Below are 27575 nucleotides of genomic sequence, written 5' to 3'. Positions count from 1 at the left end.
TAAAGGAGGGCAGGATGTTTTGGGCACTGCTGCTGGGCTAACAGAGCAGCCCCCGAGCACACACGGTGCTCACAAGTGTGTGTGTGCACACCACGCGGCGATTCATAGAGAAAATGGAAATCTGAGATTTGAAGAAGGTCTGGGAGCAATTGTTTTCCTCAGCAGAACTGAACACTGCCTGCCTTAAAACACAGCCTGGGTCGTACACGTGCCGTGCCTCTCACAGGTACCTCACAGGTGCAGAAACACTCCCTGAGATGGGGGCGCAGAGCGGGGGGACCGATGCTCTCGGCACAGCCCCGCGCTCCCTGCCCGTGCTCCCGGTGCCTCCAGCCTTGCGGCAGGGCTGGCGCCGGCTGCGCTGCTCGGAGCGCTGTGCTGTGACCCACTTTCCTGCAGTATTTCTGCATAGCGACAGAGGTCCTAGCAGGACAAGTATAACTTCGCAGCTCGCAGGATTCTCCATTTCCTATTGCTCCACTGGAAGAATGCGTTTGGCATTCCCACACACGCACACCGCACGGTGTGACACACACGCACATGTAAAACGCACAAACCCCAGAAGGGGAGGAATGGGAACAACAACGAGGCTCCCCTCTCATCTGCAGGAATTCTCCTGAAGGAGTTCCAGGGCCGTGGGAGCTCCTCCAGGAACGGCTGAGGGACCCTCGGTGGCTGCCGGAGGGCGCCCGGCTGCTGCGTCCCGGCTGAGGCTCCGTTAAGGGCTTGGCCCCTTCCCTGCAGCTGGTTCCAGCAGTGCGCTAACCCCGACTCAGCCCTGCGTGCCCACCCCAGCCAGGGGCCAGGCTAACGCACTGAGCTGCCCACCGATCACCTAGCCAAAGCTTTGACAACGTGAGGAAATTCGTTCTCCCTTCCTAAGCCTGGCCCGGCGCACCTCCTGCCTGCCCCATTTCCTACCCAGCCAGTCCCCGCAGAACGGCTCTGCAGCCACTGCAGATGCACGAGGAGTTCTGACAGCACCTCCAGTCTTCTTATATATATCTATATATCTATAGGTGAAGCATCTATGTGTCCCCTGCTCTGAAATTTTGTGCTGGAACTCTAACAAGCCAAAAACCTCCTCAATGGGAAATGTCACAAGCAGAGGATTATGACTTCAGCTACAGAATAAGCAGCAGGAGCAGATGGAACTCTTCAGAAACAATGATTCCATTTTCATGCAAATTTCCTTAGTAGTTAAAAAAAGACGAAGAAGAAAAAAACCACCAAGATATCAGAATGGCTTCTAAATGGAAGGTTTTTGAATGATGCAAAAAGCAAAGGGCTGGTGGTTCGCCATGATCCCGAGCATTTCTGCAGCAGCTAGGAAAAAAAAAATAAAACAACAACAAACGTGACAAACTACAAACAGATTCTGCACCTCCTCAGAGCCGTGATAAGAGAAATGGAAAATAGAGAGAAAGTATATTTTAGTTTTTATGATTTCCAACATCATCATACGCTCTGATAATGCACACTTCAGAGCTAATTCTCCTGCTCTTTAAGAGCACAGACTTCATTCATGAAGCAGCATGACAAAAATTCTTTATCCACTTGATGACTACAGAAGGTGACAGCCACCGAGAAAAAGACAGCCACAGGGACACTGTCAGAGTGCTAACCTGCAGCGCTCCTCTCTTTGAGCACAAGTGCTCCCCTGATTACAGGAATACAGACATGCATTTTTCATAGCTGAAATGTGGAAACTGAGCCAATTCTTTTGTTATTAATACTGGCAGCATACCCTAAAAAACAAATACACGCACAGTTAGCAGAACCCGTTCCTGGCTCTTCCACTGACTCGTTATTTAGTTTTGGTCTTATTCCTTTATATTTTCCTCTTGTTTACTTCTCAAGTAAGCAGACTCGAGCTGTTCCCTGACTCTCAGACACGAGAACTGACTGCACAGCACCCAGCGCAGTGGCACGGTCCCGCGGTCCGTGTACAGAACACATTTTAATCGCAGTGCTTCGGATGGCTGATGTAATTCCCCTTGTGAAGGCTGCTTTTCTTCTAACTGAGGTTTTAAAGGTGAGAGGAAACTGCATGCACGGAGAGGCAAGAAGGAAACCCAGGGCTCTGTGTTGGGGATTCACCAGGACAAGCCCCATGGCCCCGCACAGAGCCCGGATTCCAGCAGTGGCAGCCCCAGGAGCCTGCCCTGCCAGCTGCCGGCCATTCCTCCAGTTTTCAGCCCCAAACCCGAGGCCTTCCTGGTGTGGGCTTCCCCTAGGCTGCTCCTAGGGCTCTGTAGTGACTCTTCATCAATTTCTATCAGTTTTAGCAAACAATTGCTATCTCCCTCAGTTTCATGCTGACGTTTTTATTTTTTTCCCTCCTTTTTCATGCACAAGAGGTATCAAGTTAGCCCTAAATACGACTGTTAGCAGGAGTAGAGGCCTCTGACCGTGTGGTCAATACCAAGAGTACTTCTGCTTTAACCCCATTCTACCCACGCTTCTGCCTTTCATCGTGCCACTGGCCGAATCTTTCCCCTTTGAATTTGCTCTCCAATCAATCTATTCCCTTCCTCATTGATGCAGACGGATTTAAGTATTGACAGCTACCAGAAGGACCGAGCACACACAAAATAACTCATAAAATGGGCTCAGCAAGGTTTCTTTCCAAGCTTTTGCCCGCTTGCTTCTTAGCAGACGGATGAACGAGTAGAAACATTTTCCTCGGTTAATCCCTCTTTGACCCAAATTAACTTTTGTCCAAACTATTTTCTTAGATAGTTTGATTTACAGTCGTGCCTGACTGAACGAGACCACGGACACGTTTCGATTACCCCAGAAGAGGAACAGAAGTGGAGAAGGGTCAGAAGACGCCCGGCTAGCTCGTACTGGGGACTGCTGGAACGTTGTAATAAAACCAGTATGGATGGGCAGTAACACGCCATAGCAAAATGCCTTTGTCTGAAGGCATCTCCACCCGTTGAGCCCCCTTGCTTTCCCTTCACCCCACCGACAAACTGCCCCTCCACCAGGAGCCTGCCTTCTGCTGAGAGCTCCCTGCCGCGGTGCCCCTCACACCTCGCCCCTCGGAGCGGAGGACGACAGCACCACGTCCCCCTAACCTCCTCCTGGTGCCCCTGCAGGGACTGGGCAGCCACGGTTTATCGGAAGCCGGACCAGTGAGGCAACTGTTCACAAACCAGCAGAGCTCCCCAAACAGCCCCACAAGCCTGTGCTTGGCTTAACGCCCTTCGTGTACTCCATTTCTCTGTAGCTACAATAAAGATGGCACGGGAAGAGAAAGATAACATCTTTCATGTAAGCCCTCAGCTCTTAGCTCGCTGGGCTTCAAGGTGTCAGGAGAAATGAGACATATTTGACCCAGATGCTGACCTGTCTGAGTCACGCCTATTCGGTCTGATCAAACTTACAGAAGAATTCCTCCTTCCCCCGTTTTGTCACAGCCTTTCTCCAGGACTGGACGTGCCAAAAAGACTCACAAACACCAGGGGGAAGCACAAGGTGCCCCTGCGCTGCCTTTCTGTTGGTGGCTCAGCAGATCTCCGTTGTGCTCTTTTTGACTGGGGTGAATTTTCTGCACAGAACATACCCCAAAGTCGACTACAGCATTTTAACGTGGTCTAAGGGCTGAAAACTGGGTCAACCCACAGCTCCTCCTCCCAGCCCCATTGTCAGTGACAGGGTCCTTCAGGCCCAGCTCCTGCCGCCAGGAGCAGCGTGTCAGGACGCCCTCGGATGCGGTGCCCTTGCCTGGAGAGCTTTTCCTCCACGACCGCTCCAGCAGCAGCTTCCCCCTGGGGAGTGATGTTTTCCATAGATTCAGTGAAACACGGTTCTAATTCTGTAATCACGATGTATATCCAATGAACAGGACCTTGTGTTTTGATAATGAGAGCAATATAATTAGGGCAAGCCTCACAATATTCAAGCAACTTAACCAGGTGGAGATCACCTCTGATATGGGAGACACAAAGGGGTATCTGGAGACCGGGATGTGATTCCATTTACACACAGTGCTGAAGCACTTTCTTTTTCTAGACCCTCACATTTCATGTTTGGGGTCGTTTATGTCATTGCTACAATATTTCATGAAAAGATTTCACTATTTGGACACAACACGAGGCCTGGGAAGTACAGTGTCCATGCACAGCAGGCTGTCAAAGCTCCTAGAGTGCAGCAGCCATTTGGGTGGCTTGCAAAGTCCATACTACCCTCAAAGACACTCCTGCGGTCTCATTTTTAACTTTTCATAAATAGGTTCAAAGACACTGTCTTCTTTTCAGCCTGTGTGACCCACAGCTGACCACTCAGGCGCCCATGCAGAGCCCAGGAAGCACCAGAGCAAGCTCTTAGCAGCAGGACAGAGGAGTGGCAAAGTGCCTCAGCAAGTGAGAGAGAATGGCTGGAGACAGAGGGGAAGCTGTCTGGGAACCGGAGAAGTTACCAGAATGATTTTTGTGGGCAGAACGGACAGCAGATAGGAGCTATCGCCTTCACACTCAGGAACAAGAGGTGGGAGCCTCTTCACCCCCATCAGTGGCAGCTGCACAGCGCTGATAGGAGCCGGGGTCATGGCTGAAGCTCCGTCCTGGCCTTTTTTTTTTCAGTTTGCCTCCTCCTCGATGACTGCCATGTAACTGTCATTTGTTTTTTCATCTCATTTCCCATTTGTGCATCTATCCAGCCCTCGAGGGGGATTCGGTGGGAACTGACAGAGGAATGCTGACAGGTCCTCTCGCCACCCACACCCCTGTCGCGGGCGGGACCCCTGATGCTGGCATTGCGACACATCCCAAAACGCTCCCCAGACCCCCGTGCTGGGAGACCCCACAGGGCACAGACCGTGTTACCGTGGCAGCTCCCTTGGGGTCGGCGTTTTAATAAAATTAGGGGGTACGAGGGGAGCTGCCCGCAGCCACCTGCCGCTCCAGCAGCTCACACGCGGCCCCGCGGGGCCTGGGGGCTGCGACAGCCCCGAGGGGAGCCCCCGGCCCTGCGGGAGCCCTGCCCGGCCCCCAGCCCTGCGAGGGGCGCTGCGCAGCCCAGCCACGGGGAGCCGGGGAAACGAACCGGGGGGGGGGGGGGGGCATTTAGCGCTCCTGGGGCGGCCTCCCCGGGGTGGCGGCACCCAGCGGGCGGGGAACGGCCCCGCCACCGCCGTTCTGGGGGGGAGCCCAGCGGGACGGGGGGCGCGAGGCCCGGCGGGGCCGTCATTCCCAGGCCGGAGGGGCCCGGGGCACGGCTGGGGGCGGCCGGGGGGCGAAGCCCAAACCCCCACGGGTCCCCCCGGAGCCCTGGGGGCCGCACGGGGCCGGCGGGGGGGCTCCGGTGCCGCGTGGGGGGGGGGGGGGGGGGGGGGGCGGCGACGGCGCTGCCGGAGCCCCGGGGTCGCCCCCAGCCCCCCGCCGCCTCCCCCCCCCCCTCCCCGCCGCCCAGACACCCAAACAGCGCCGCGCCGGGCGGGGCGGGGCGGGGCGGGGCGGGGCGGGGCTGGGGGAGGCCCCGCCCCGTCTGCGGCGCGGGCCAATGGGCGCGGGCGCAGGGCGCGCGTGACGGCGGCGGCGCTGTCCGTCAGCGGGCGCTATAAGGGCCCGGCGGGGCGGCGCGCGCGGGGCTGCGGGGCGCCGGCAGCCGAGCGGGGACGCGCCCGGCCCCGCTGCTCTGCGTGCGCGCTCCCGCGGCGCTGACAAACCCCGGGCGCGGCACCGACACCGGTCACTGGCGGCGGCGGCGGCGCGCGCGCGCGGCCGGGCCCCGCTCCGCTCCCGGCTGGGCGGCGGCGGCGGCGGCGGGGGGGGAGCGGAGCGGAGCGGGACGGCGCCTCCCGGGCGCGGGGCCGGGACAAAGCCCTCGGGGCCCCGCCGCGCCCCCAGCAGCGCCCCCAGCAGCGCGGGACGGCGCCGCCAGGTAAGGGCCGGCACCGGCACCGGCGCGGGGCCGCTCGGCGGGGCGCGGCCCGGGACGGGGAGCCCGTCCCGGCGGGAGGCTGCCCGCCGGTGCCGTTCCCGCACGTGCTCCTTTGTTCTCCGCGCAGGAGCTGCCCCGCGGCCGGGCGGCCGCAAAGGTCCCCGGAGCCGCCGGGCAGCGCGGCCGGGCCGGGGGGGAGCCGAGGGGCCGGGGGAATCGGGGGGGGAGGGACCCGGCCCCGGCCCCGGCCCCACCGGGAGGCGGCGGCGGCGGCGGGGGGCGGCGGCGGGCGGGGACAAAGGCGGCGGCCCCGCGGGGAGCGCAGGGCAGGGCAGGGCAGGGCGCCCGCCGACACCGGCTTTGTGCGCGCCGCCGGCACGGGCAGCAACAGTTGGGGCGGGGGGCCCGGGACAGCCCCGGGGGCCGCCCCGTCCCTCGGCTGCCCGCAGCACCGGAGGCTCGGCGGGGGCCGTGCGGGAGGCTCGGGGCCGCCAAACTTTTCCCGGCGGGTCCGGAGCCGCGGGGACGGAGCGGGGCCGTGCGGCGGGCGGAGAAAGTTGCCGAGTGGGCGACTCGCCCCGCTGCTCGCGGCCGGAACCGGGGGGCGGCGGGGCCCGAAGTTGCAGCCGGGAGCGGCGTCAAAACGCCTTCAACCCCCCCCCCCCGCTCCCTGCAGCCCCCCGGCTCGGGAAGCGGCGGAGGCTCCGCGCCGAGCAGGGGCTGTCGGAGGGAGCCCATTCATATCTGTGACTACCTGGATTTGAATAGAAACCAGACAGCAATTCTTTGCTCCCAGCCACTATTCGCCCCGCCGGACAATAGAGATTTGTTAGCACACAGGCACAAGCCGGGGGACACAAAGCTGAAGGCAGCGGGGACGGGGGGCTGCAGTGCACAGGAAATTACGGCTTTTGATGCACTATTGGCAGGTCTGCCGTTACGGAGAGGCAACACGACCGTGCCATGTTTAAGAGCTCCTTACTGCCATTTTTAACCACCTAGAACGTCATAAAAGCTTTGTGGTCACGGCCCATCAAACCACGAGTCCGTACGGTTACTTTGCAGCGCCGGTGCCTGCCCCGTGGGCTGGCAGGCAGGAGCGTGGCTGGGCTGGAGGTCTGAATTCACGGGGGGGGGGGAAGGAATTTTGATGACAGAAAGCCTCGGTGTTTATAAACAGCGCAGATCCGTTACCCAGACAGCTGATGTCTAGCCTGAGATGTGCTGCCTCATGTTAATGGCAGCTGGAAGGGGCTGGAGCTGGAGCGCTGGCTCCGTCCTAAAGGTACAGCAAGTTCACCGCATGCCTCGCCCCGTCAGGCGTGTAGGAGGATGCTGTTCAGTCGGGTCAGCCTGGCAAATACCACAATAAATAAGGAAAACAAAATACTTAGTGTCTCGTACTTCCTATTTCCCCTATTCCCCCCACCCCCCAGTCTTTCAGACTTTTAAAAAAAAAAAAAAAAAAAAACTCCTCAGAGACTGGGCTTTAATCCTCTGACTGGAGCCAATGAGCAGAAATTATAAAGATTAGAAAGCCAACCAGCAGGTCCTATTAGATGAGGGGCCTGCCCCTAACTGTACGCCGAGGGGGGAGGTAGGTTCAGCCCTTACCAGGAGGCTGGGGCTGCTCCTCCTCAGCTTCCATAAATCTTCGTACCCATGAACATCACCCAACACCCATTCCAACTGGATATTACGGCTTTCCACCTTCTCAGGCATACAGATGCAGTTCTCAGTCCCAGTATTTAAGAGGAGCCAGCAGATCTCTGCCTGTACGGCCACGAGCACAGCAGAAATACCTTAGCTCTCTCCTTCGCCCAGGGGAAAGGCCGAACAGAGAACTGTAATAAATTGTGGCTGGGAGATGTATGCTTCTGCTCCGAGCTGCACCATCACCAAATAGAGAAAATGGGCTCTGCTCGTTGCTGCTCTTAAGCATGCTTTACTAATGCAATCTTTGTGACTGCAGCAAGACAGAGATGGGTGCTGAAGCAAGGGAAGCAAGGCCCTGTTCCACGGCACCTGGGGGAGATGGGTGGGGGCCCCTGGCCGTGCTGATGTGCCCTGCGTCAGCCCAGCAGGCAGACAAGGATGTGCCTCCGGTGCTCCTTCTGGCAATATAGGGGAACAAAAAGCCTGGATGGCTGAAATACTACACAACTTTTGAAAAACGTGAAGTCCTCTTACTGTAGTGCTAGTAAAATTGAGGTAAAATATCCCTGTATGCGCAGGGCCAGCTCATAGCACCTTGAGCTGCTGTTTCAGGACATTAGAAATACAAATAGGAATGTAAATACTTTGCACAGGAATCAGTTCTGTCTGCATAATTATACAATTTCCTTGAATTCTCTTCCTGATGCAGTACAATGGCTTGGGTGTTTTACTTCTCAGTTAAACTTGGGTGATAAGAATCAGGGTAGATTACAATCAAGCTATTTTAATTTTCTTCGTCATGATACTTACAAACCCAGAAAAACCTATCAAAAAGAAGCCTCTGAATGAAAACAGCCCAGATGATTTCTATTCTAAGTTAAGGATACTGATGCATCTACCAACAAAGCACTTTTCGATTAAATACCATCATATTCTTAAATTATAGTAACCTTTCCATTGCCTCTGTGACTGCTAATACTGGTTATTCATCAGTAGGCTCATTTTAAAACATTCAGAAAAAAAGTTAAAGTCTCTTGAATTGCTTCCTAAAAAGAAAATAAGCTTGAAGTTCTGTTCTGCCCTGGCAATTAGGTGTCTCAGTTTGAATACCTGTTGGGCATTTCACTTGGAGTGGAAACCATACTGTTAGAGGTTGGCAGAAAGAGTTCCTGCCTAATCAAAATAGGCATAAAAAGAAGGTCCAGGCATGCCCTCCTGGCTGTGAGCATCTGTAAACTCATCTGGGACATCAGAATAATCCCTGACACGCACATAAAGAAAGGTTGCTGAGAGCTGTTGAAGATCTTGTTTGGTCAGGTTGTTCTCAACTACACACGAGTACGGGGTAACTCAAGTCAGTGCTCCCAACTCCACTTACAGCTATTCCAGTATAAAGTTTATGAAGACTCAAAAAAAAAAGAAGAAACCTTTTAACTACTAACAGGCTTTGAAGTTGCAGCAGTTGCAAAATACCCAAGTGTATATAATCTGAGGATTTATTAATATATAATACTGCATTACAGGGTTAGCTGCCAATAAAAATGTACCAGGTATGCCCAAATTTAGCAATATACTTGGCAATTTAACGAACGTGGAATCTTAAGAATTTCATTTTATCTCAGTAATAGCCAGCAGATGCTACAATCGTTTCAGGACCATACCATTGATTAATGTCACGCAAGATTCAAACAAAAAACACGGAAGACAACAATCAGGTATTTTCATATTACAGATGAAATAAAGGCATCCTTTCCCCATAAGCAGCAGCACTGACGTGTAGATTAGTAAAAGCACTTTTTAAACAGACTTCAATCACTCTTAGTTTCCCTGTACTGCATGGAAAGTTTGGACCATCAGCAGCTGCCCCGACCCCCTAACGCAAGGAAGGACCTTAGTGCCATCACCACGAGTTTTCAGTCTCAGCTCTCTTACAGTCGCATCAATTTGGTTTTGCAACAGCAAATGACTCAGATCTGTGGTCAACCCGTGAAAACACACAAACTCCCGACTGTCGGAGATGAGATACCAAAATGCAGTCGAGGACAGGAGCAGTTTGGGGGCGAGTTGCTGAAATTAAAGGGCCTGGAGCTGCCCGCGGTGCACCCGCACACCTCCCCAGAGGGTGCTGCCGTCAGCACAAGGCGCCCCTGCCCTGAACAGCAGCAGGCATCGTCTGTGCTTCCTGCCACAGCTCCGGCACAAAGCACGTCGGGAGCAACGCCGTCACCTGCCAGATGCAGGCCCCTGACAACACAGCTAGTGAGGTCCAGCAAACCACAGGTCATCAATCCAAAACCTTCTGTGGTGTATTTACCGAGTCTTAGTTGGTTACCTAAAGGAACTTAACATTTTATTGGAAAATATCTCGCCATGCCCACTTAAGGCTTTATTACTTAGATTCTTCTGGGCTTACTGGCAGGCCATGCATTTATCAGCACACATCCCTCTGTTCTCACACGTAGGAAGCCTGTAAATGTGGCATTGTCTGCAGCAGGCCCTAAAGTCAGATGTCACGAACAAGAAGGATTAGCCAGGTCTGCAAACAGGTGGTCGGGGTTTGACCACACGTACCGTGATTTCCAGTCCCATCTGAGGCGTGCATTCACAGCACACTGCGTGCCCCGTGTCAGCGGTTCCATTGCCGTAACTGCAGGGCCTTCACTCCGGGTACCGGCGGCCTCGTGCTTGGCAGAATCGTGCTCCGAGCTCAACTGCCCGCTCCAAGGGCCAACAGGGCAGCCCAGTCCAAGACACGGTGCCCCAGCGGTCACAAACAGCTGGGCGAGGTGTTGGGAAGGGCTGTGCTCAGGCTGCTGGCGGGGGAGCCCCACGTTCAGATTTTTAAGATACCAGCCTGGCTGCAGATAAGGCTCGCAGTACAAGGATAGATTCCAGGTATAAAAGAATGCGTTCAGGTTTGCCATATATTTTTTTCTGCCGAAGATTTAAATATCATGTGGCTTTAGCTTTCTTTCTGTTCACTGAATATCAAGGTCAATTAGGAATGATGTCTGGCTAGTACTCTCAGAGCAGATTAGACAGTTGCATCAAAAACTAGGACCATGTATAGGTCATCTGTTACTGTGACCTAGATTTCTGAGAATCTGTTCAATTTGTTTTATTGAAAATGTAGTACTGTCTCAGTTCTGTTTCTCATAGTAAACCTTTCTATAATAGCAGAAAATAGCTTTATTAGATACTTACAGACATTGCTTACTACTTCTGCTAATACACAAAGAAAATCAAATCCGTGCAGCAGACCTGTGTCTGTCATCCATTTAATTTTAAAATAACTTAAGGTTCTGAACGGCTTATGCCTTATAATCTAAAGCATTTGGTCCACATGCCAAATACTAAGCAAGCTGAAATACATAATAGCTTAGCTTCAGCTTTGTTTGCCCTACTTAATAATTTTTTCCTTCAGTACCCAGTGGATAGATGCAGTATTTCAGCATTATACTCTGAAAATGAAGAACATGCTGAAGTATTTGAGTAGAGCGAGGCTGTTCCAGCTGTATCATCTCTGTGAGCAGTGGTTTGTGTCGCTCAGCCTGGGAACAGAAGCAGCCTTCCCTCCAGAAACCTGCGGTTCCGTGTTTGAGCACGAGGGTCTCGCTGCCTGAGTTTTGATACCCTTGCAGTACGTCCACCTATGCTTTGTGCTGTCATTCGGAAACCCCCGAGTGTTCCAAACAGCAATCTGCCTTTATAACAGGTTTCCTCTCTTCTCACAGCCCTTAATTGTCCCAGTTAGAAGGCAATTACTGAAACACAGATATGCAAACACCCGGTTGTCAGTGAAAGTACATGGAAGAGGGATGGAAAGAAGGTATATTTTAAAGTATTAGAAACTATTTTCTAAATACCAATGAATTGAGTGTAAAAGGGAAACTAAAAATAACGCTGCGATTGTTGAATCCCCAACTCGAAGAGCAGTACACGAAACAAATTCCAGAACCATCATCTGCAGTCTGTGGCTCGTTACTGTGCTTTGATAACTGTGCCATGAAACAGTCCTGTTCTTATCACACCCCAGGAGAAAGGTAGGTAATAGAATTAAACAACTATAGAAAAGAGCACGGAAAAATAAAACAAAGCCAGCAGATTAAGACTCACGGATTAAAACCGCCAGCATGTTACTCCTTCATAAATTGTGCTCCGTAAATCCACTCCAGTCTTTCCAAAATTCTGAAGTTGGTTCTACCGAGTCATCTGAATTTTATGCTACTTCCATATTCAAACTTTTATGTGCATCTCAGCACACTGGGACCAATTTATTTTATAGGGAAGATAAAAACATGTAGTACTTGAGTGATGTTATCCAAAGATCATTCTTCTAAATGAAGATGAGTACATTTTCTCCTTTGTGTTTCACAGAATGGCTATGTTTAAATAGGTTAAGTCTACAATTCTGAAAAGAACAGCTGAGTCCTGCTCACCTGGATGGCATACCCACCATCATCTGACACTTAAAGCACACAAAAGCAAAGAAATTAAATACCTGAGGGGGGCAAGTCTTCCTTCCAGCAGGATACGTGCCAGGTCACCAGATGTAAGGGAGTGTCTTCCCACCCACCCCCAAATTATACTCAGTTGTTCTACAAGAGCCTTTGAAGAGGCTTCTATTTTAAATGTTAACACCTGCAGCACAGTCACAAAGGCACGGCTGGTCTCTAGCTGGGCAGCACACCCAAGCAGTGGAGGAAGAGCATCGCGGGCAGCGGGTGGCTGGCTGACCACACTGCTGCTTTAGGCATCATCTCCAATTCCAGCGTCAGCTGAAGGAGATGCTAGAACAGGAGCGGTGAACTAGTGCCAAATTGCAAGAACCGGGCAGGTGAGGGTCATTTACAGATTGTAAGGAGGCTCAGTTATGAAGTTCGTAAGCCTTCAACAACTGTGAAGCCATGCATGGGTCCCTCAGCGTGGCACCCAGGGCTGGGCACGCCAAAGCAACGAATGCCCAGGGCCGCTGCGGCTGTCTGCTGTACCCAGCTCAGGGCAAGAACAAAGGCACTGGCTTTTACAGTTGTCAACGTGTGTTTTAGATGTTTCCTTTTCTTTTTCCTCTCATATGGGAGTGGAGAAGTGAGAAATGGACACTAAAGCAGTGTAAAGCAGTAAAGACACTACAGAAAGGAATCCTTGGTCTCACAACCGCGCCCTGCAGCAGTTCTCCATCTTTTCTTTCTTTCTGAGAACTGAACTGAAAGGGCCCACAGTCCCTGCAGGCAGAGGTTCTTAGGGAAGAGAAGTATTATTGGCCAATAACTGACTAGCAGTCAGGCACGCTACCAGGATTTGCATCTTTCAAAACAGCAAGTCTGAGTGGAACTGCATCCTGGATCCCAGACGGGCAAGTCTGAATCAAGAGAGAAATCCATTTGCTTCCTTCACCCATCAGCTTTTCTAGCAGTAGCAGTATACCCAATTTAAGAGTACTTCAGAATCTTCTCTAAAAACAGAAAATCAAGTTAGAGATACCAACGGTACACACAATGCTGTAGTAGTACAATACCTCATTAGAGAAGAGAAGGCTGTCCTTGCCTTCTGAGGCATCCGGTGGCTGAGGTTCCCTAAAGTCAATGCTGTGGCTGCACGCTGTAGTCTAGATCATTCATAAACAAGCTTGAAATAATTTTGTATGGAAACCTGAACAAGGAGCAGTGAAACTGAGGAAGTTCATTCACTGTGAGTTAGAGCAGGCACAGGATCTGGTAACGGTGGTTTTATTTCCTGATGGCGTAAGGAGCAGTGCACTGAAACCTCACGGTACCTGCTGAGGCTAAACTAAAGCACAACCGGGAATTAACCTAAACTGGGAGGCTTAACCTAAAGCACAACTGGGAATCCAGCATCCTGAAGTTCAGTGAGATCACGGCACCTGTTCAACTCCTGAGGCAGACATTTCTCATTAAGACAACGCCACATTTCCAGCTAAACCAGACATCGCCAAGCTGTAAGAATAGGCTGAGAACATACGTTCTTGCAGCTCATCATGCTGTCATTTACTTTGCCGTAGTTATTTAGGGCTATTAGAAGTAAAATCGTTATTGTACTAAATGTATCTTGAAACAGAGTCCTGAAAGATGGCAAAATAAAATTGACTCAGAGGTGCCATGCTGTCTAAACTGAACCAAAACCTGTGAAATTTGGAGGTGTTTTTGTTGAGAACTGCAAACCTAGAATTGTATCAGCTGAGAACTGCTGGTTTATATAGCTGAAAAATAGAAACTAATTATCTTCAAAGGACAAACTATCAATGAATCAGAAAGAGACATGATTATGAAAAGCAAATCCTTCATTTGATCCCTCTCCATCCATACTGCTTCCCAAGCAGATAATCTAAGGTTCATCCAGCTAGAATTGTTAATATTCCAACAGAGTAAGTGAAATATGAAAATCCCAATTAGCATATGAAAAAATCTGCATTTCTATATTTTTAAGTATGATCAGCGTGTGAACACAGGGACATTGCAACAGCCACAACGTGGCTCGTGTTGCAGGAAGACACCTCTGCGGTGTCCCTACCTAGGAACAGGCCTTCCGTTGCAGGGATCACATTTAATACAGTCTTTCAAGATTAAACCATATAAACAAAACAAAATCTTTAAATTTCTCTGGTGATTACTTTGCAGGACATTTTTCTATGTCTGTCAAGCGTACATGCAGCTCCTGGGCATTTCTTCACTGCCTTGAATTGAAACACAGGATGATTCCTTGTAAGACACAGATCTCACTGCAGACACCACGTTCAGGAAGAGCTCACGCAAAGCAGACTTTGCAGCATGCACTGGCTCATCAAAAACAAAAGATCAAGAGAGTCCTGGTCTTTGCAGTTAACATTATAATTTCTAGCTACCCTTATTTTTTTCTGAAGCATATGATGTATCTCAGTTTGATTGTTGAGATGTGTGTTAGGACAGAAAGTATTTTCTGCCCTCCCTACTGCCACCACCAAGCCTGGCCAAGTCCAGCCATTTCCCATCTGAAAGCAAGAGGTCAGTTCTCTACAACAGCAGAAGCTTTTGCTAACAACTGTTGTACTGACAGCTGGGCCAGTAGATTCTAAAAATACCGAAAGGAAGAAACCAATCTCAGGCTCGGGCTTGCACTGGTAGCACACTCGAGTGGTTGTAATTACAATCATCGCTCTCCTTCCTGAACCGAGTCACAGGAACTGCGCCTAAATTCACGAGTGGGAAATCTTTCTGATCTTCAGCACAGATCAGTCAGTAAGAGCATTCAGCAGAGCAGTGTCTTCCGAGGAAGTACTTATCTTAAATTCACCACCACCACTATAACAACGTCCTAGGTTTAGTGCAGCGCAGGACAAATATTTCAGCGATGAAGAATCACCAGCATGTTGATATACCAACAGAGACAGGGTTGTTTATATCTACAGAAGCTGCTTACCCAGCAGTGGATGTGTCGGAGCACAGCACAATGGCAGGAGTTCATTTTTAATAGAGAAGAATCTCAGGAATCCTAACAATGAATCTAATATTGACAGTAATCTTCATGGCAACAAATGTTCTCTTAAAAGATGTGGGATAAGATAAGAGTTCACAGGGACACTGGACAGTTCACAAAAACTCATTCACTGCTACTGAATGCACAGAAACCAAGAAACAGGGGGAGCTGAAAAACATCTGGAAGACGAGATATGATTTGTAGGACGTGGGCAAGTTTCTCCTGCTTGTATCCTTAACCCAGCCTCAAGGGTCTGCATTTCCCCTGCAAAACCAGATACACCATGAAGCTTGAGCCAGCGCTGCTGTGCTCTAATTGGCTCATTTGTGCAGGTAAAGATATTAACAGAGAGGACAAAATTCCCTACCCTTCACCATTTTGCTTCAGAGAGCTTTATTCTACTTTTAATCCTCATGGGCATCCACTCAGGACCTCAGTGTCTGCGTTTTTTCCCCTTTCACATTTGGTAGGTTATCTTCAACAGGCAGCTGCACTTCAAGATAATCAAATACCTTTCCTGGCTGAACGAGTAGCTTTGCTCCATGAATAACCGAAGCACCCATTTCGTATTTGAGGATTTTGTTGTTGTTTTCTCTGAACATTTCCTCTTGAGGTGCTGCTTAGATCCCCAGCTCCCAGCCAGGACCAGACAAACCGTGCAGACCTGCACCATTGGAGCAGCAGGGCTTAGGGCTTGCCTGCAACAACCCACATGAACAAGAGCAGCTCTTCTCAATAGAGCACAGAAGAGTTTTTAAATGCTCCTAGTGACAGACAGTCCATCTGGACCACTGGCAACAACTGGAGCAGTCTCATTCTTAGAGCTGGAAGTTGCAGATTGGAAGCACGCTCTTCTGTGCTCGCAGAGATGCCTCGCTTACGTGATGCTGAAGGACCCTTTATAGGTGAGCTTGTGCTCGCCGTATGCACACTACTGGGTTAATCAAGTTGATCCTGACCCTAAGCTAAACAGAGGCTGCCAAGTCTCTTGATTTTCCAATTTGCTCTTCACTTAGCTTTTCAGAAACCTCTCCAGCTTAGTGATCTCTCTAGCGTAGCCTTTAGCAGACCAGGACTGCACCGCTTGGTCAAGTTCCCACTTCGAATTACACCGAGACCTCCCTCTTTGTCATTTTTCAGTCCTTTCAACATTTGCCACAGCAAATGTATATCACACCCGTCTAAGATGTCACATGGCATTAAGTCCAAAAGTCTGCGGTTGTGCTGCATCCACCAGCAAGGCTGTCGATGCACAGTTACATCAAAATAACCTAAGCCCCCCCCAGATCACTGGAAACGGGTATTAGTCGCACTTCTCTCAGGTCCCAGAAGAGCTGTGTTTGTTTGCGGTGGGATCAGCACCGTGACGTTATGTTCTATATTCTAAGAGGGCAAAGGGAACAGTCGGGTAACTTTGTCCCCTGCTTTCACATATCACAAGACTTGTCAAGTAGTAATCCAGCGAGCTTTTGGGCAGTTAGGAGAAATAACACCGTGCAGTGCTAATTGCAGAAGGCTGCTGATGCTGAAGTGTTTGGCAGTGGCATTGCTACTGAAACACGTTCCCAAATTCCAGTGAAATAGCAATAACTAAAAACACCGCCAGTGATTGCATCCTTATCTGCCCCCCATTTCCCTAAGGTGTATTTGCATGCTTACACCGAAGTAATTTGCCTCTACAAACACGTTTATAGGACAATTAAAGTTGGTTACAGGACAAAGCAAACACGCTTGTGCAGGGCTTTTCCACAAGTGCTTCCCCCGGCAGAGGGGAGATTGTGGAGAAGTGGAGCTGCTTTCCTACCACATGCATACTGGAAACGTATTTAGCGGCACTTAGGGCAGTGCTGCTAGGGTTCCTGCTAGGCTCTAAATAAAAGCATTGCTGTGAGGAACTGACAGAAGGATTGGGTTAGGGTGTAAGAATTGTTCGGGCACCACAAATACACAGAATACCAGAGTCATCCACAGAACTAAATCTTGTCACCAGACCTTACACAATTTATCTGCGTTTGAGGATGCGTATGCACATTTTGAGGAGAGTTTTCTCCATACAAAAACCTGCTCTCTGCAGTACAGGTTCAAAGAGAAGCCCTGTGCTCTGCGTGCAGCACTTTCAGTGCCAAGTTCTGCTCCGGCAGTGCTCTGCCCCGAGCTCGTTCCATCGGTGAGCCCTGCCGCGGTTCCACACATCAGCCACTTGCAGACCCGTGGCTACCAGCTGACTGCTGCTATCACCTAGGGAAGGCATCAGGTCCGCCCGGAGCTTTTCCCACTTCTGGGGCACATCCAGGGATGGGGATTCTCCTGAGCAATGGTGCTCGCACACTGCTGCTTCTCAGCATGTTCCCGGACAGATTCCCCACTGAGGTACTGCCTCCCCCAGGGAGGGCCGTTCCCCAGCTGCCTGGTGTTTCAGCTGAAGCTGGTGAAGGATTCAAGAAGGTGCTGTTGAAGAGCCATGTTCTCTTTCTGTAAAAGCATGACTTAGGGGCAGGGAAGTGTCCATTTGTTTTTATTTTTTTACACTCCCCAATTTACAAGAGAGATCTGTAACACTGCATAAAAAAGTAATAGAAATAGAGATAGCAACTGTCAAATACGGGCTGGTTTCAGCGCTCGCTGGGAAAAACGGCTGAAAGGAACATGAGTTCAAGATTCAGTGCAGATAATGAAGCTTCCAAACTTCTGAGGTTTGCCAGCCCAGCACAAAATACAACCACAACAGCATCTCAACAATTTTGCTATGCTAATGCAAAAGAAATGTGCAAAAAATGTTGTGCAGTAGGCTCACACAACCCCTCGGCAGCAGCTTTGTGCGGCTGCCCTCTCTGCCCAGCTCAGCACGTGCTCTGCTCCCCAGTGACGAAGCTTTGGTTAAGCACGCAGGTGAGGCACCTCAGTAGGGAAACAAAATGGGGAAGAAACGGCATGAAAAGTGACTCGGCCTGTTGTGTGATAGGATACAAGCAATCGCTCGAGCACCAGTAAGAGAAAGTGCTAGGACTACGTAGGACAGAATCCGGCCGCCGGGCTGGTGGTGCACGTTGCTGTCATTGTAGCAGGGTGACCCTCCACGTGTGCTTACACAATGTACACAGTGTACGTACCCCCCGTATGGAAATGTAACACACCAGGAGAGGGAAAGACAAAAGAGAAAAGGGGTTTTGTAGGTGGTTTGGGGGAGAAATCCCCTACAGAAGGACACCTGTAACAATTTCATTTGTCCATCCCAAGCCTGCAAACATTGCCCAGTTCCATTGTTTCTGAGGAATATTTTTTTTCATCTCAGAATCTGACCAAAAATCTAACAGATTGAGAGCTTTGAACTTTGCAAGAGGGAGGGAGCATGCAGCCAGAATATAGAAATATCACGCACACTTTGTGGCATTCAGAAAAAAAATGATTTCCATTTCCAAAATGAGATGACGACAGTTACCGGGTAGAGGGTCAGTGGAGGTACAAGAGGAGGAAGATGTGAACTGAGGAAAAAGCCTCTCTGCAGTTTAATACATGCATGCAGTTTCATGCTCGGTTTGCACTTGGTTCCCCTGCTTTACGCTGTACTACCACCTGCGGTCACCCGGGCTCAGCACTTGAGGTCAATCACTGCTTGTTATTAATGCAAATGTTCTTTGTTCGTTCCACCAGCTCCCACTCCAAAAAGATTGCAGGAACAAGGTGAGACTAATTTTCAGAGAATTTCTTTAATTTCCAGGATCAGTTGATGTTTAATGGTACCGCTGAACTCAGCCCATTTAAGTGCAGTCTCCAAACTATATTCTGTGAACAAGCTCATCTCTCAAAGATACAACTTACTCAGTATACAAAAAATATTTGTTAAGTTACATGTATCAGCTCAGGATATTCAGAGACTTCACAAGAGAAATCACTGAATTAAAAGCTAGTCTACAGAATTTTAAAGTAAAATCATTCCTACAAGCTTTGCAGGCTCCAGTTCACCTACAGCAGCTATTTCAGATACAGCAAGAGATTCCATTTTTAACAAACAAGCTGCAAGTAATTTCTCTCTCAAACCGTGGAAGCCAGGTGGAAAAAGTGAAGGTAACTGAATGCAAGGTAGAAATTTAAGGAGAATACATCCATTTTTCCACTTTCCAGGATGAAGATAATCCAGTTCAGGCATTCTGACCGGTACGTTCTTAGGCAGACATTCACATACTCAGTTTAAAACTCAGTTTAAGGAAAAAGCTGTTCCAGTAACGCTCGAGATCATATTAAAAATGATCTGAGAATCAGACAGACTTTTGAGGCAGTTGTTCACTTTGGGTGGGATTTCCCAAGCCACCTAGCAGCAGGCTGATGGACTCCCACCAAACGGGAGGAATCAAGCTTTGAACAGAGCCCAGCATGAGTGCCTCTGTGAGCCTGCCCAGAGCCTACACTCACCTGGGGTTGGGGAGACCCTTCCACGCTTTCAGCTGCCACAGACAACTGCAGATGGACCTGCAGGTTCGCGGCGGCACGTAGGAAGCAGCTCAGAATATCAGACAAGAGGTAGAAACGATTTTGTGCTGCCTGCCCATCAGCAAGGTTGGGATGTCACCTCTGCTGCAGCCAAGAGGAAAAACGTCTTAGCGTGAAGTCAGTCCACCTGGAGTCGGGAGCAGCGTGCCCAGCGCCCACCTCGCTCGAGCAGCTCAAGCTTTAAAAACCTTGGCGATGCTATGTACAGTGTGCACATCCACAGGAGGAAGGCTTTTCCACAGCTGTGGTTCAGATATACTCAAAGCTGGTTTAAGAACCACGAAGTCAAGCTAGCATCGATAACAGTAGTGTTACACTTCTGCTATTCATTAGTCCACATGGTTCCATTTCGTAATTAAAATACTTGCAGTTTAAGACTTTACAATAAAGAATGTGCAGCCCTCAGCAGTGTTTCCACTGCTAGTCTATGGAAAACATATGCATGGAAAGTATGTACAGTGCATGTACACAGCCGTCTTTGGATAGCTTCAGTGAACATTCAACGCTGTCGGTGAGTTTGAGAACTAAAAAAAACCATCGACCGTTGACTGTACCTTGAGGTTTATCACAAACCCTCTCTTAAATGGAAAGCTTGAACCTTCGGAGTTTTTCACATATGGTTGCTATTAACAGGTCATGATTTAGATTATATTAAGAGCTAGAGGTTGAGTTTTTCCAGCTCTACTTCCCTACTTTCTCCAAAAATGAACTGGTAAAAAAAAAAAAAAAAAAAAAAAATGGTTGTTTTCTATTTAACAGCAACAACAAACAAAAAGACTATGAGCTAGACCAGAATTTCTGCAAAAAAAAATGAGTAATGGAAGGTTTTCTGTGGACAGCACAAGAGCAGTAATGTATACACGGCATATGGCATGCTTAAACAAGTCCGGGTATGGTGTATGTTCAGAATAGCAGAATACAGGCCAGATCAGGAGGAAAACCTCCTTTCCATTTGGACTGGCAACTTGAGCTCGTCTGGAAAAAGCTGTGGAATGTCAGTTCATTTGCTCATAGGAACCTGTGCTCGATTTCAGCAGCTGCTCACTGGGAACACTGGCCATGGACTGGATTCCTCCCAGCGAGGTCCAGCTGCTGCCGCAACTCATGTTTGCCTGCTCGTACAGCAACAGCAAGAAGCCAGCCTTGATTCCCAAGGGAAGGCAAGGTGAATGCCCAGGAATCTCGGCCGTGTCCACCCGGTACCCTGCCTGCCCCAGCTGGCCCATCCCATGCAGGGCTCCAGCCCTTGTGGTAAGGAGTCAAGAACGGTCTCGATTCCAAAAGCAATACGCCTGACAGCAAGAATCTGTAGCCTTAGTGGAGTAACCAAGCAAAACCATGAAAAAGGAAATCCTGTATTTTTAATGCTGTTTCTAAAGTGAAGAATGTTTTCCTACTCTTCTCCCTGTGTAAACGTCCTTCCCTGAAGCCTCCAAGATACAAGAAGCCCTGCAATAGTTGTGTCCTGAGACCGGGATGGCTGCGACCCCGACCGTGCCCTGTGGAAGTACAGGAAACGCGGAGCTGCCCGCAGGAACAGCACCTAATGGCTGCACTCAACATTCATTGCTGTCGGTGGGTTTTCGTTTCTATCAACTCACTGATCAATGAATGCAAACTGCGGACCAGCTAGCTGAGAGACTGCCCGCTCCTACTGCTCGGGGCTCACCGGCAGGAGGAGGGACGTAGGCTGCGTGCTGAAGCAGCACTGAGTTCAGCTTCTCCTTCCTCTGGCACAGGGCAGGGCTGTGGGAGCTGTGGGACCAGCCGCTCACGCTCCTTCATGAGCACAGGCCCACACGGATGCTTTGCCACCTGACAGCCACTGCAAAGATAAAAGTGTTTTACAAAGCAGTAAATTCTGGATGAAATAAGCATCCCCTGTAGAAAAGCAGATGTTGTAACAAGGCATGAACACGGCGTTTCTCAAGGCTGTGTTTTTGTTCTACATACAGGAAAACAATCCTGATCCAAATTCAGGGCAGACTGACTTATTCCTCCCTGTCCCTTACCAGCTTCAGTGGAAGCTGTGCCCATGCCGGACACTTCATAAAGATACAGAAAGCGTTCTGGTTAAATGTGGAAGCCTTTTCATACAGGTCTGTACTGTCTACTGAAGCACATTAAAACAGTATCTTGTAATATTTACATTCTGCTGTGAAGTGTTTTTTGTTGTCTGTTTGTTGTTGTTTTGTTTTAAGAGTTTTACTTGAGACGTAAACACTGAAAAGCAGGAATCGATTATTGGCACTTATCAGTGACTTCAAACATCTTTTTCACATGCTACAAATCTGAACATTAAATGTAGCTACGCATGTTAAAAAGTACTTTTTTTAAAAAAGGCCCAAATGTACATAAGACAGCTAACAGACCACGTAAGGAGTGATCGAGAGAGCTACAATAGGACTTGCAGAGAGTGCCTGGGCAGGGGGGGACACACCAGCTCCACGGCCATCCTGGGAGGATCAGACGCTTCAGTACGCATGACAGACACAGCTGCTGCTGCCTTGAGGCAGAAAAAGTGACCTCTTTAGCAGTCTTCCAGAGTCTCCATGATTTACATGACACAGACACATGCCCAGGAGCCCCACGGTCTCCACAGAGCACTGGGCACCCCCCACATGCATCCCACAGCCCCCGAAATGCAGCACCAGGCACGACCAGAGGGGCAACGGTGAACGCTGCTTTGCCCAGCAGAAGCACCACAGTCAATGCATGGTATTAACGGGCACACTCGTTTTCCTTGAGCCTCGTTTGTTCCCACAGTTGCTTATGGGATTATTTTGAAAGCAGCCCCGTGCTGTGTGGGGTATCCCCAGTAACTGATGTGCTGCACACATCCAGTCAGCACCTACTAACGGCATGTAACCTCCAGTTAGGCGAATATTAGTAGTAACCCCCCTTTACTCATTCTGCTAAAAGACAAACTTTTTTAATTGTAGACAGGAACAGCTTTGCTGAGTTCAATTGATGCACAAACCGAAGGCACCTCTGCAAAACACGGCTTTAGAAAAAATCTCCCAGGTGTGGCACTGAAGGGCTCTGTTCAGTGCCAGTCACCTACACGGAGCTTTTCTACTGAAACCCTTGGCAAAAGTCAGTTTGTATCTAGAAAGTTCACTGCAGTAGTACAGAAGCGATCAGGCTGAAAGCATGCCTGCGCAATTGCATAACCATGAGCTAGACAAATGACTTGTTTTGATGCAGTTTGACATTTTGCCTTTGAAATTCCAAATTTTTCAGCATGTTTGGAAGACTTGCTGAAAACGTATGATCACACAATTTGTACTTTTTCCAGTGGCTTCTTAAACAATATAAAATAACACAAATGCTTTCTTGTAAACACCAAAATCTCACTTGACCTACTGGTTTTCCCTACATACATCTGTATGAAAATACAAAATAAAGTCTTGCCAGATGTTCATCCTTACTGCAAAAAAAATGTGAAAATAATTCACTGCAATTACTCCAAGTAAGACATTTCAGGCAGAAAACTACAGAGCAAGTTTGCTAATGCATGAAAATCACAAGGTTTAAGCAGACGCTCCACAGCTCAATGCTCCTAACGCACAAGGAAGCATAAGAACTCAGTTTGCTACTCCACTGTGAAAATCCGTAAGCCTTTTGCTTTAATCATGTTTTGCAATGAGACAGCAAAGAAAAAAAACTACTAGGGGAAAAACAGGTTACCCGACATACTCAGAATTTTTGAAAAATCATGCTTGGGAAGTTTGGGATGCTTCTGACGCCAGCTGCTCGCGCCCTAGCACAGGCCAGCAGCCTCACAGGCAGCAGGACCAGCTGCTGGGCGCGGGACAAAGCTGAGCACCAGCACCCCCAGTGCTGCCAGCACCATGGACCGGACAGCCGGGGCTGCAGAGCTCTAGGGGCTGCCCCAGCAGGAATTGCCAGGGCTCATCTGTCAAGGCCCAGCGGCTCGGGCCCTGCTGCCCACCCGACACTTCTGGCAGCTGGCACCAGCGGCAGCGTGCCCGTGTCCCTGCTGCTGCGCTCAGCCTGCCCACCAGCACTGAAGGTGTGATCGAAAGACAGGAAGACGTGAAAAGAACTCCAGGAGCTCAGTTTATTTAGTTTATCAACAGTTTATATAAATAACTTCATACGGAACAGAAGTTTGACAAGCGTTTTTCGGTTTATCAAAGACAACAGCTGCAGCTAGACAAATTCAGACCAGCAATAACATACAAGTATTTAGGGGAAAAATGTCATTTGACTCATCTTAGACAGCCTTTGCTTTCAGTCTTTGGCAGATATATCCTGACATGAGAACACAGTGGAAAATTAAGTTTCAATACCTTTTACTGCATTCAGGCCCTTCATGCATTACCTGTAAGCTATGCCAGGCTACAAAGATTCAACCGAACATCAAACAATATTTTCATAAGCTATACACATATAGCTTATGAAAATTATATATACATGTGAAATTTCTATATAAAAATGAACAACTAGAAGAAAGCCTAGCTAGATGAATATAAGCAGTCCTTAACACACAAGTAACTGCACGCACATTTGCAACTCTGAGCCTATGTTACATTCATTCCACAGGACTGCTCTCATTACAGAGGGAGGAAACATCTCCCCTTGCAGAGGAACCACAGTTCTCCAACAAAAGTAAGTGCCATCAGCACGATAACAGAGGTGGAATGCCCAGTGCCCTGACTCTGGAAAAACTTTAGTAGTTCTGAGCATCTGAACATTATTTTAAAGTGTCAGTTAATAGTATGCCACACCTGAAAAATCCAGAGTGTTTCTAAAAATGACCAAAAAGTTGCTTTAAATGATAAATTTGCACATACCTCATCCCTCTATTATGAATAGAATTGCATTGATTTCAGTCTGTAACATCTGCAAGTCCAACAAGGACTTGTTGCCATCTAGTGGATTATAACCAACAAAATGCATTTGATCCTTGGACACAGCAAATACCACTAGATGGAGTATTAAAAAAAAGAATTCTACATTCACCTTATTTTAAGTGTCCAGCAGCCCAGATTTTTAGTCTCAGAATGTTACAGGCCCAGAATTGCACCACAATAGATTTTACCAACTGCTTTCAGTTTCATTAGAAATCCCCAGCTATAACATTTCTAAGTTTAATAGGGATACACTTCACATGGATACTTTTAGGTCAATGTAACCTGCCAGCACCTCAGGTTCCTTTTTAATCATCCTATCACTAACATTCAGGCAACTATTTCACAGCTTTCACTGACCTACCTCTCATGGCAAAATCTTATGCAACCTACCTTGTGCTGGTGTAAACAGCGATGTGCAGACCTGGACTGTGCTACTTCTGTAACCAAATATCAGGTCCTCAGTTCTGTGAGTAAGCATTAGCTGTAAAACTTCTCAAAGTCTCTACAGTGAAGTATGAATTCATCTCTTTATATGATCTCAGAGTGAGAAATTCTACCTCATTGTATTTGGCAAGAAAACGAGGTACTTACTGCCCATGGAGTTCACAGGAAGGACAGGAGAAGAGGAACTCATCTGCTCCACATCTGTAGCTAATGAGAAAGTGAAAATGAGAAAGTTGTGATGTGTGTTTTACCAAGTGCCTTAATAAGTTTTTAATCTTGAAAATGTACATTTAAATTAAACAGGTGTATCTTATCTATGGAAGTAGCTTTGAGAAGCAGTTTTTAACAGCGCTGCCCTTTTCCCTTTTACAATATTATCTCACATACCCATTACCTGCAGACTTGCTTTTCAAATTGCCATTCCAGCAAAACCACTGCAAGTTAGATAAGAACATGACTTCAGAACACTTCAGCATGAAGAAATCCTAAATTCTGTCTGCTTTAAAAGATGCTATTGCAGACAGTTTAAGTGGAGCATTACTGCAGACAAAAAGAGATGACAACTGTGTCCAGTGCTCCTTCAAAAGATTCCTGATAGGAAGACAGATTCCCTTCCAAAAGCATACAAATGCTGGCATTTGATCTGAAGCAGTACCAGAAGCAAGTATCTTTAAAGACAAAGACATTCCAAAAAGCTTTGTTTTATAACATCTGAAAAAAGAAACAGAACTACCTTCCTGTGCCTGCAAAGAAATTATAAAAAAAAAAAAAAAGTGTGATCTGAACCAAGAGCCAGGTATTCTCTGCGCTTCGCAAATGATCCAACTTCCTAGGATCCAAACCAAGAAAGTCATCTCCTAGAAATGGGGTCAGTTTTAATCTGAGATTAGGTAGCATGAAGAAGTGCTCTCTTTAGGGCTGGATCTCTCTCAAAAAAGGCAACATTCATTCTTGTGCCATCACCACAAATGCCCAAGTTCAGCAAATCAGTCTCCCTCTCCATCATTTTGATGATGGTAGATCCCACAATTACATATAATTGTCATATTTAAGAGCCAGCAAACACAAGTTTACATTCCTCAGCCACAGAGCAGAGCCCCAGAAGCCCAGCTCAGCCCACAGCCAGGGTTTGCTGCCAGGCCAAATCAGCTCCTTCACATTCTCACAGCTCAGCACTGAGGGCTTCTGTTTACACAGAGCAGTGCAAAGTTCTGCTCTAATTAGGCAAACCACAAATGAACGTAAACACTTCGGCAGACCATTGTCATGGAACACGAAGAGCACACACAGCACTGTGCTTACAGAAATTAATCCCGCTATGTTTCCAGCCACACCTACTGAGCTCTTTGCTGAGCAGCCTTGGTCTTACCACACAAGTCCAACAGCTTCAGTTCAGCGTACCGACTGACAATAAAAGTTTAAACAGCCTGGGTTATGCCCATCTCATTTTCTGTTGAACTGGAGACATTTACTGCCCAGAACTTCTACCAAACGTGCCCTTGTATGGCTGGGCTCTTCCTCGTGTTTCTCACACCATTGTCCAGAAAGCTGGGTATGGCACAGCCATCCTGGAGCACTCTGACAGCCACACGCCATGCAGCACTTCTTACAGCTCCCCTGATCTGCTTACAGGAAAAATAAAAAAAGAAGTTTTGCATCTTCCTGTTTTCCACTTTATTTCTATGATCTCCTTAATGCAGGAATTGCGAACCCTTTGAAAGAGGTAGGTAACTCAAACTATACACATTTTTGTAAGTAAAAAAAGATTCTTTATCTGCAGTATAACAATTTTAGATACCTGGAAAAAGCCTCTTTTTTCCCCTATTTAAAGCTAAATATGCTTCCATATATAACCAGGACAACTTCAACAGTAAGCGCAGCACTGAAGTTACTTTTATTCTCCTGAGAATGGCAAGATTTAGTCCATGGAGACACCAGTGCTGTGCACAACTGAGCTTTCAGGAAGGCTGCAGTGACAGATCAGCAGATGGTCATTTAAAGGTTACCTGCTGCTGTCCGGCAGGGAGAGGCCAGCTGCCCCCAGTCAGCCAGATGGCAGCGCCCGAGGAGCGGCGGTGTGAATAGCCAGCACTTCGGGCAGTAAGCCACACCTGCCAACATCTGGAATAATTTATCAAATATCATTCAAAAAGCAACCACACAACACGCGTGCCTTCGGAAGAGTAATTCTGAGCGGTAAGCGTGTCACCAGGGAGCTGGCGTAGGCTCAAGTCCTGTACTCTCACACTGCTACAGTGCCACATGGAAAGTTGCAGCCAACAGAAGTGCAACACTTGCTAGCTACACTTCAAAGGATAATTTCAGCTCGTGCTTGACATTACATCAATTTTTTATTTACCAATATTCACCACAGCCAGCACACCGGTCACAGCTCTCCTGGTGCCAGCTCTGAAGTTACTGGGATCGCCTCCGTGTTCGGCCAAGCCCTGCTGTGAGCCCCACAACACCATCCCAGCAGGAACACGGCGAGCCGAGACCCCAAAAAAGCACCAACTTGCTTCAAAGAGGTGAATTATAAAATGCCTCTTATTCACATAAACTAGCACGTTCAGTATTTCAAGCAGCTCTTTATGAAGCAATGCTGGTTCTCATGCACATCCCTCCCCTCCAGCCCTTTTTTTGTCATAACTAGATGCAACATTAGGCTCCTAACAACAACTCAGCTAAGAGAGGAGATATGGATCAACAACCGGCTACAGCTTTGGAAACAGGTTTGCTCTACCA

General features: G+C 48.6%; 1 protein-coding gene across 4 annotated transcripts in view; it reads right to left on the bottom strand.

The window, feature by feature from the left end:
- Positions 1-27575, bottom strand: part of NR6A1 (nuclear receptor subfamily 6 group A member 1) — a 75821-nt gene that overhangs the window by 36988 nt on the left and 11258 nt on the right. For 2 of the 4 annotated variants that reach the window (XM_084493694.1, XM_084493695.1), the window contains exon 2: positions 24978-25037. The exons of 1 other annotated variant lie outside the window; for it this stretch is intronic. In XM_084493694.1, the coding sequence (XP_084349820.1) occupies positions 24978-25037 (60 nt within the window). The remainder of the gene's footprint in view (positions 1-24977; positions 25038-27575) is intronic. One more of the 4 variants, XM_084493696.1, reaches the window with a different exon arrangement.

Source organism: Aythya ferina (genome assembly GCF_964211825.1).
Source record: "Aythya ferina genome assembly, chromosome: 20".
Taxonomy (NCBI): Eukaryota; Metazoa; Chordata; class Aves; order Anseriformes; family Anatidae; genus Aythya; species Aythya ferina.
The sequence above is the reverse complement of the archived record's forward strand: the minus strand, read 5'-3'. Positions and strand labels throughout refer to the sequence as shown.